A 9,952-nucleotide genomic window follows, 5' to 3' on the forward strand; every position below is an offset into this window, starting at 1 on the left:
CTAATGTGGAATACATTGAAATATCATAGAATATATTATATATAACTGAAAATCAAGGACTAATTAAGTTTGTTTGAAAATTAGCATTTATAAGACTACATATTTCTCCTGAATAAGTCAGAGAAACTTAGCAGATGACAAGATGAAATGAAAGTTTTCAATTCTAGTTTACCTACGGCATAAATACATATTTTGATATAGTGTAATAATGTACCTCAGCATTTTTACAAGCTAAAATGTTCAAGATAATGATTTGTTAAAAGCGGATTGCCATAGATGTTGAATTTTGCTTTAGATGAGGTCAACAATGATATATTAGAAAATCCCAGAAATAATAACTTTGAAATTGCCATTAACCCAAAACTATTAATCATTTCCATATTTTTTAATAGAGGCTCAAAGAACTGAAACAAAGGGAATTTGCTCGAAATGTAGCATCTAAATCCAGGAAAGATGAAAGAAAACAGGAAAAGGCACTCCAACGTCTGCACAAGCTGGCTGAACTAAGAAAGGAAACTGTGTGGTAAGTGTACAGTGAAATGTTAAGTTTTCTTAAAATATAATGGCCATTAAACAAAGATATGTGCAAATAAAGGGCAAGAATGTATTCATTGGTGTACCCAGAATGAGACACTCACATTTTCATGATTTTCTGTGAGTTGTAAATTCGGTAATTTGAATTTGAATTTTATGCAAACACCTGTTTAATGCACATTTCAATAAAAAGCCAAAATTACTATAATTTTAGTTTAAAAATAAATTCCACATTATTTTGCCATTTAACCATCCTAGTTGAAAGCTATTCTCTTCTTGGTTGAAATTCAAATATTTGAAAAAGTGACCATAGCACCATCTCATGATCCTTTGTTATAAATGGAAATTTAGAGGAATTTACTGTTTGAATTAAAAATTCAGAGGGCTTTCACATGAAGTTATTCTTTTTAAAAGATCAGGAAGACTTTATACGTTTTAGGGAAAAACTGGTTTCACTATGAATAAACTATAAATAGACTGTAAGAAGGTCGCATTCTTACACTTTGATCTGCCCCTACCAGAGAAGATTTATAATGTTACAATTCTGAACTTAAAATTAAAGCTAGAGCAATGTTGTAGGGATAAAAAATCTTTTGGAGTCTCCCCACACAATAAATAATCTCTTTTATTATTGTCTAAAACAGAACTATTTTATACCAAATCTATTGTATAGTCAATAGTGTTGGAGAAATACTGATATATCAAACATTGTGTTGTCAAATTTGGAAAAATCAATATAGATTTAAATGCATTTGGAATCCTATAGGGAACTGTTAAAAATAAAACATAACTACAACTCAGTTATATCAAGCAGATATTTTTACTCTGGTAATGAATGAAAAATTATAGAAGTGCAAATTTATGCTATAGAAATTTGAAAAACCTATGTAACAGTGTATGCTATTATCATTTGCAAATGCAAATTTTGATATAATAAGAAAAAATAAAGCTATTTTAAGATATGTGCAAAAAAGAAGCAGTATTTCTTATTTAAATTACTTTCTCTGGTACAGAGTCTACAATTCACATAATACATATACACACGTGACTTTCCCATTAATTCTGTGCCTCTACAGAAGTGCAAAATAGAAAGCAGTGCTATTTCTTAGTATCAAACAAGCAATGAAACAGTCATTGTCTTAATAATTTGATAAAGAAAATATTCATATTCAAGTAAAAAAAATAGGGCTATTTTAACTTTTAAGAAGCTAACTTTTTAGAGTAGAATGGATGTTTCTGCACCGCCTGACCCTGTTTGGGTAAAGATGATATGTAGTTTCATGCGTTGGACCACATAGTTCCTCTAATCAGAAATCAGTATTTATGGTGAATATAATGCCATATAAAAAGAAATCACGTATTAAAAAAATGAAATCACGTATTAAAAAAATGAAATCACGTATTAAAATAGTCTTTCTGCATTTACTGAATATTAAGATATAATTTATAGCTTCAGGGTATTTTTAAGTATAAGAATAACAATTTACAAAGACTCCAAGCTATCATCAAACTACTATTACATCTGAGTAATTTCTGCATTACAGCATACCACTTGACCTGAGGTACACTGTTAATGAACATTGTTTGAATTGAATTGTTGAACGGAATTCCCAGCCCTTTTGAGGTCATGACTAAGGACTTAGCTCATAATCTCCCTATGATATTAGTGATCATATTTGTGAGCTAAAGTAACATTTTTATTGTAGATAATTCTACAGTACTCCTAAATGTCAATGAAGAGACCATGGTGGTTTTTAAAAAAAAAAAAAAAAATCTAGATCAGAAAGCTGATTGAGAATTTAGCATTACCCTCAATATTGCTGCCTTAAAGTAACTTGAAGACTGCATCGCAAGTTATCCCACAATAACTAATGACTAAATAAAATTGTGGTGCTTGGAAGTCTAGTACATTATCTGAAAGTAAATTTCTTACCAAGATTTAAATATTTGAAAATATCTTACAAGAACTTTTCTAAAATATGTTTGAATATCTTGTGTCATAAGTGACCTATCTAATACACACTTTTGTTTCTTTTTGTAGTGCTCCTGGAAGTGGCCCCATGTTCAAGTCAACAACTGTTACTGTGAAAGAAAATTGTAATGAAATTTCCCAAAGAGTTGTTGTGGATTCAGTTAATAACCAAGAAGATTTCAAATGTACTTTGATTCATAGTGAAGAGAATACTAAAGATGTTACCAAGGTTATTGCAGATCCCGAAAGTACAAATAATTATGCAGCAAAAAATAACCAACTTGGAGATCAAGCCCAGGGAATTCATAGACACAAAATTGGCTTTTCGTTTGCATTTCCAAAGAAAGCATCTGTGAAGCTGGAGTCTTCAGCAGCTGCCTTCTCTGAATACAATGATGATGCCTCTGTGGAAAAAGGATTTAACAGAAAAAGTAGATTTGTTCCCGGTGCTTGTCATCTTCAACTATCTTCACCAACAGATGTGCTTTTGAGTTCTGAGGAGAAAGCTAATTCTTTTCGTCCACCAGAGGGAATGTGCACTGACAGAGACACTGCTCTGACTCAAGAAATGAAAGACATTCCTAGTGAAAAAGATACATTATTATTACCTTCATTTTGCCAATTTCAAGTCTCTTTATCTTCTGATGCAGATAATAGTCAAAGTTCAGTCCTATTACCAGATCAAACACCACTAGAAGATGTTAATGTTAATGAAGACATCCCTTTGAGTGGTAACAGTTCTGAGTTGTTAGGAAATAAAGCCACAGTTCTTGCTATGCCTAATAGTTGCATATCTTTGCAAGATACCACAGAGGAAAATGTTAAGGACAACGATGCCCCCACATTTGAAGCTGAAGATAAAAGCCTTGTTCCTGAGATGATGGGCTCTTCAAAGATTGAAGAGGATAAAGTAGCTTCACATGAAAAACCAGATTTACATAAAAGACCATGTGAACCGTTTGCACCTGTATTTACCAAAGATGGCTCCACAGTCCTTCAGTGGCCATCGGAAATGCTGATTTACACAACTACTCAACCATCAATTTCCTATAGTTGTAATCCTCTCTGTTTTGACTTCAAGGCTACTAAATTAAACAATAATGTAAATAAAAATAAGGCATCTGCAAATGATCTTTACTCTGAGCAGAAAGCAAAAGACATTTTCAAGACACCGGTTTCAGATTGCAAGGACACATCTATCACAGGACCCCCAGATTGTGAAATTGGAGGTGGAAGAAATGAAGACACCCACATAATTCCTCTTCTGGCCAATGACACTTGCTCCAGCAGTTGTGATTCTGGAAAAAGTGAGCATATGGGTCAGAGGTATAAAAATATCTCCTGTAGGATCAGGAAAACAAAAAAACACAGTTTTACTAAAAATCAAATCAAACAGGACACAAAAGATGAGAAATACAATAAAATAAGGTTGAAAGATACTCATGAACATTGGTACCATAAAAGTAGAAGAAAGAAGAAAAGAAGAAAACTATGTCAGCATCACCATGGGGAGAAAACCAAAGAACCAGAAACTCACTCCAAAATGGAAATGGAAAATAGTTCCACTGGCACAACTAGGAAAAATCTGCTGGAAACAATTTCAGAAAAGCAGTATTTAGCTACAGAGCAATTATTAGACTCATGTCAATTGACTGATAAAAGGTCCAAATCAGCATCCATATATTTAAGTGAAAATGAAGAAATATGTAAAACCCGGAATATTGAATACAATAATAATGATTCTATGAGTTCTAAAAATAACTATAAAAATAATACATTTGTTTTAAATGAACATTGCAATCCAGCAACGATACACTCTGAGAAACATAATTTAACATACTCCAGAACTTACTGTAGCCGGAAAGCCAAAATGCCCAGCTGTAGTCCGGATCACAGATGTCTTGTTCTTCAAAATGACGTGAAATGCATGAGTCAGAACCAGGCTGTTAAAAGAGGTTATAGTTCCCTCATTAATGAATCAGAAAGACTCCATCGAAAACGCCGACAGCAATCCTATTATTATTCTTCAGATGAAAGTTTAAATCAACAGACTTATTCTCCAGAAGAATTTTTAAGGCCACCACGTGGTTCAGTTGCCCCCTGTAAACCAAAAAGGAAACGGAGGAGAAAAAGAAGCAGATTCCACGCTGGACTTAAAGTGCTGGAACTCAAGGAAAATACAGATTTTCCCATGAAAGCCAGTCCTTCCTTATGTCACCAAGATGAGTCAATAAGTGAAGACAAAAGAGAGGGAACAAAATCACCAGAGATTTCAAGTGCGGAAAAGAACTCAGAAAAAACTGATCATGTAGAAAACATACTGAATTTGCAACCTAGCAGTCCCCTCCCTTCTGACACCAGTGGTGAAACTGAACATTTAGAGGAGACCACTTCTGGTGAATTGGCAGGGATTTCCAATGAACCCTCCATATCTGTCTATGTAGCTAGTGCCCCAGCAAAGGAAGAAATGGACAATACCTTGCTCAAACACAAAGAAAGAAGTGAGGATGTAAACATTAATGACAAGCAAATTCCTTCCAAGGTGCCTAATACTGAAAGGAATTTCAGACAGTCACAACCGAAATCATACGTTTGCCATTACGAGCTGGCTGAGGCCCTTCCACAAGGAAAGATCAATGAGGCAACAACTGAGTGGCTGCGTTTTAATTCAGGAATCCTTAACACACAACCACCATTACCATTCAAAGAAGCACATGTCAGTGGCCATGCTTTTGTAACAGCAGAGCAAATCCTGGCTCCATTAGCTTTGCCAGAACAGACATTATTAATCCCAATAGAAAACCATGACAAATTCAAAAATCTCCCATGTGAGGTCTACCAGCACATCCTACCACCGAACGTACTGGCCAACAAGGTCAAATTTAGCTTTCCTCCAGCTGCCCTCCCACCCCCTACCACACCTCTGCAGCCTTTGCCTTTGCAGCAGCCCTTATGTTCTACCTCTGTAACCACTATCCACCATACTGTCTTGCAGCAGCATGCTGCAGCTGCGGCAGCCGCCGCCGCAGCTGCAGCTGCAGGTACCTTTAAAGTGCTTCAACCACAACAACAGTTTCTGTCCCAAGTCCCAGCTCTCACCAGAACATCGTTACCTCAGATCTCAGTAGGACCACGGCTTTGCCCTGGGAATCAGCCAACATTTGTTGCTCCTCCTCAGATGCCAGTTTTTCCAGCATCAGTTCTACATCCCAGTCATCTGGCTTTCCCGCCTTTACCTCATACCCTCTTTCCTTCACTGCTTTCCCCACACCCCACTGTCATCCCACTACAACCCCTCTTCTAGTCATCCCCATGAGAGAGAAAATATTCATGTGAAAACTATTGCTATATGCATAAATGCTCATCTAAGTGGATAATTGCCTATTTAAATGGTGGAAATAAAGTGGCCCAAATATGGCCTCATTGATATGAAATCATTTACTGTAAGTGTAATAATGCAAATAAATTCTTAAGTTTCTGATATATAATATTATTAAGGCACTGAATAGTTTGAATATCAATACAATATATGCTATATATCAAAATGATGTCTTAAGAGTATGTATAATGTACATAAAATATATTTATAGTACTGTAATTTATGTTGTAAAGTATGCTCCTTGTTTTTTTTTAATCTTTGTGTATTTGCACCTATTTAATGTTTAGAGAAAGCTGATGGCACTATGTTTTGTACCATGTCCCTTGAAACTGTAAATTTAGTGAAAAATATCTCTTGCAATAAATTTTTGTTAAATATTTAAGTAAATTAAACTTTTGTATTTAGTTGGTTCTCATGGTTTTAGGCATGTAGAGTAACAGTAGAGTCTTGATTTGGATCTATTTTTAATTCACTGATATCTCTGAACCTCAGAGCCCCCACAAATTATCTTTGGAGTGCATTTCAACTTAAATTGTGACACCATCTTTCAGGACAATCGATCCATTTGTTTTCTGCTTGTCCTACTGCTGCTCATACTTAGAATTTACTTTATTTCTTGAGCAATTGACCCTCCAGACAGTAAGCGACAGAAATTTTTGTTAATGTTAGAGCTAGTGGGAGGATAACTAATAAAATGTGCATAGTGCATTTTATCCTTCCAGGAACTGTAAAACAGTATTAATAGATAAGAAGAGGCATATAACCAATATAAATTCTTACAACATTTTTGTAGGTTAAAATTCTCCAAGTTATAATGTTTATTTTTATGTGTTACAAGAAATATATATTTATAATAGTGTTGGCATGGATTAAGGAATAAGTTATATAATAAATTAATCTCCATTATATAACATTTTGGAAAGGATGGCATAAACACAATCTGTATCTGGGTATACTTTTAATTGAGAATCTAGCAGTGGGAAGGAGAATAAATAAATAACTCTTCCTCCTGCAAATCTTTCTACTAGTCATGTTTTATCATATTTCCAAATCACCTAGGAACAATTATAGAGTCTTTATAACACCCTTTCAGGTTGTGTTTGATTTTTTGATGACCTCATGCAAGTGCTACAGTGTGTACTGAAGAATGTAATTATTTAATAGAAAACTAGGGACCATGGGCCTCCCCGGTGGCACAGCGGTTGAGCGCTGGGTTGTGAAGCTGCCCGCAGCCTCTGCAGCGCCGGTTCGATCCCCGGCTTCTCCCCGACCTCCAGAGGAGGGTCCCACATGGTGCGCAGACCTCTCCTGCCGCCGCCCGCTGCTCCCCTCAGCAGTGTACTTCGGTCCTTCTGCCTGCTCTGCTCCCCGCCCTGGCTCTGGTGAATTCTCTCACCCTCCCACGCTTCTGACTGTACCCAGTGCTTGTATAAATAAATAAATAAATCTTTAAAAAGAAAAGAAAAGAAAACTAGGGATCATCACACTTAGCCTAAGAAAGTTTTCTTATAAGTACCTTCCCAGTCCATGCCACTTGGTAAGATAATACCTATATGTGGGGCAGCGAGTGTTCAACTCACTGTGTGCAGATGATAGAAGTTTATGGCAGCCTCGTGATGAATTCAGGCACTGTCAGTCCTTCCAAAGGGAGAGCAACTTTCAAGTGACACTGCACTCAGGAAATGCTATTTCATATGTCTATGTAGCAACTGCATTGCCTTCAATCATATTGAGCATAAATATATGTCCCCATATCAGAATAATCTATATTGAATTTTATTTTAAGTAGAGAAATAAGAACGGAAAATCTAGGTCATTTATTTTCTTATTTTCTATACAAAACCCTTAAATAATTGATTTAGGTGTTTTCCTGAAAAACGGTTGTGAAAGACTGAGTATACCATTTATGATTGACAAATAAGAAGATAGAAATAGTAAGGGAACCAATTCCATTTCAAATGCTCTAAGATAACATGTTCCAAAAATGGGAACTAAAATTGGAACGGATGATATTTTCCCCAAGCAAAATATTTGAAACTATCTTTGAAGATAAAATAGATGGGAATATCGACTGGGGAATGCTGACCCAGTTTAGTTCCAATCTGTCAGAACAGGATTGTTGTCTCTGCTTTTAAAGTCAAACAACCAAGTGTTTGACTTTAAATATGCTGATTTTCCTTCTTTTTATTATCTTCTATCAGACTTCTTGTTTACCTCTTGCATCTTGTTCTTATTTTATTAATTCCCTTTTCCCTGATCTTTCTTACCATTTCATTGTAGACATCATTTATGTGCTTTCTCTCTCCTTTATCTTATTCCTTTATTTTTTTTTCAATGTTGCTGTTCTCCTACATTTCATTTTTGATAAGTGATATGGTTAGGTTTGCTTAACTTTTGTTTTCACAATATACTTGATTGCTTAGAAATTGAAAAAAAATCTCTGGAAAGTTTGAGGAGAAAAGTTCTGACTTAAGACTATTTGAAGCTCAACGGATAGATTGATTTTCATGGATACCAATGATTAGATAAGAAATGAATTTTTTAAAAAGATTTATTTATTCACGCGTACAAGAACCAGGGTACAGGCCAGACGCGCAGGAGGGTGAGAGGATTCGCCAGAGACAGAGCAGGGAATGGAACAGATCAGGCAGACTGACTGAAACACACTGCTGAGGGGAGCAGCGGGCGAGCCAGGAGAGGTCTGCCGCGCCATGTGGGACTCTCGCCAGCTGGCCGGGATCAAACTGGCATTGCAGAGGCTGCGGACAGCTTCACAGTGCTACGCTCAACCACCTGCGCCACTAGGGGAGGCCAAGAAATGAATTTGACTTAAGCACATCAAACTTATTCTGACAATAAACAACTCATCAAGATATTTGATATCTTTGATAAGATATTGTTTATATAATCTAGTCATCCCTTATATGTTGGAGACCAAAATGAATGTATGATCAGACAATTATTATCTATTTCAATAACCAATCAAGAGATTCTGGCTGAAGGACTGAAGATTCATAGTGAGAAGAGCAATCAGACAGGTAAGTCAGGGTGGAATCCTCAGGTAATGGAGCTGTCAGAGAACCATCAGTAAATCTCAAGTTAACGGCTATGGAAGTCAGGGCAGTGGAAATCCTACTATGTGGTAAGTTTGAGCACTGACAAAATTTCATGGAGATGAAATCCTAGTTCTGTCCAGGTGTAAATGTCCCATTTAATTGGTAAATTTAATTGATTCTAACACTATCTCTAGTCTTCTAGTTATAGTCATTACTATAGCATTTGTTATGTTAAAGATGAATGATCTAGAATATAGAATAAGACCTGAAATGGATAATATTCAATAACTGTAGCCAAATAATGAAGGGATTCACATTGAATGAAAAGAAGGACACTCACTGCAACCTCAACTGCTTTCTCTCTCATATAATTAGATATGAGAGAGAGGGAGGATATATATATATATATATATATATATATATATATATGAGAGAGAGGGAAGATATATATATATATATATATATGAGAGAGAGGGAAGTTCTTTAGGAGCTGAATTTTTATATCAAAACATCCACTAGGCATTGATATCTGTCTAGTATTTTGAACTCAAAATTCAGTCATGATCTTTCTTTATAGCTACCACTGAAAATCCTTTCTTAGTCCTGTGTTTCTAAGCTCTCTGAATGCCTCTGTATAAAACACAAAACAAAATCTGTTATCCAAGTCAGAGGCTAAGCTGCTATGCCAACATCAAATCAATCAATGAACTATTTGGTACTATATAGGAATGATAAAATTTTCTATATAGGAATGATAAAAATTGCCCTTATAAATTAATATCTTTCCTTAATTTCTCATTTCCATAATTCATACTTCCTACTGCTCACAAGGCTATATTGTTTTACATATAATCTTAGGCAAAAAAGTAGAGGACACTTCTCTACTTTAAAACTTATTATGGATGCACATATTCGTAAGGTAAACATCAAAGCTGTAAGGATAACATGGATCTATGGTGAAGCAGGTGCCAGCCTCTCTTCTCAATCATCCATTCCAACAGGCTCTGCCAA

At 35.5% G+C, this 9,952-nt stretch overlaps 1 protein-coding gene across 1 annotated transcript in view; it reads left to right on the plus strand.

The window, feature by feature from the left end:
* ZNF804A (zinc finger protein 804A) overlaps positions 1-5,810 on the plus strand; it is a gene marked incomplete at both ends in the record, with an annotated part of 221,478 nt that extends 215,668 nt beyond the window's left edge. Inside the window, 2 exons of the mRNA XM_084241295.1 lie at positions 393-523; positions 2,576-5,810. Coding sequence (XP_084097421.1) covers positions 393-523; positions 2,576-5,810 — 3,366 coding nt within the window. The remainder of the gene's footprint in view (positions 1-392; positions 524-2,575) is intronic.
* Between the last annotated feature and the right edge of the window lie 4,142 nt (positions 5,811-9,952).

This window comes from Talpa europaea (assembly GCF_964194135.1).
Source record: "Talpa europaea genome assembly, chromosome: 1".
NCBI classification, from domain to species: Eukaryota; Metazoa; Chordata; class Mammalia; order Eulipotyphla; family Talpidae; genus Talpa; species Talpa europaea.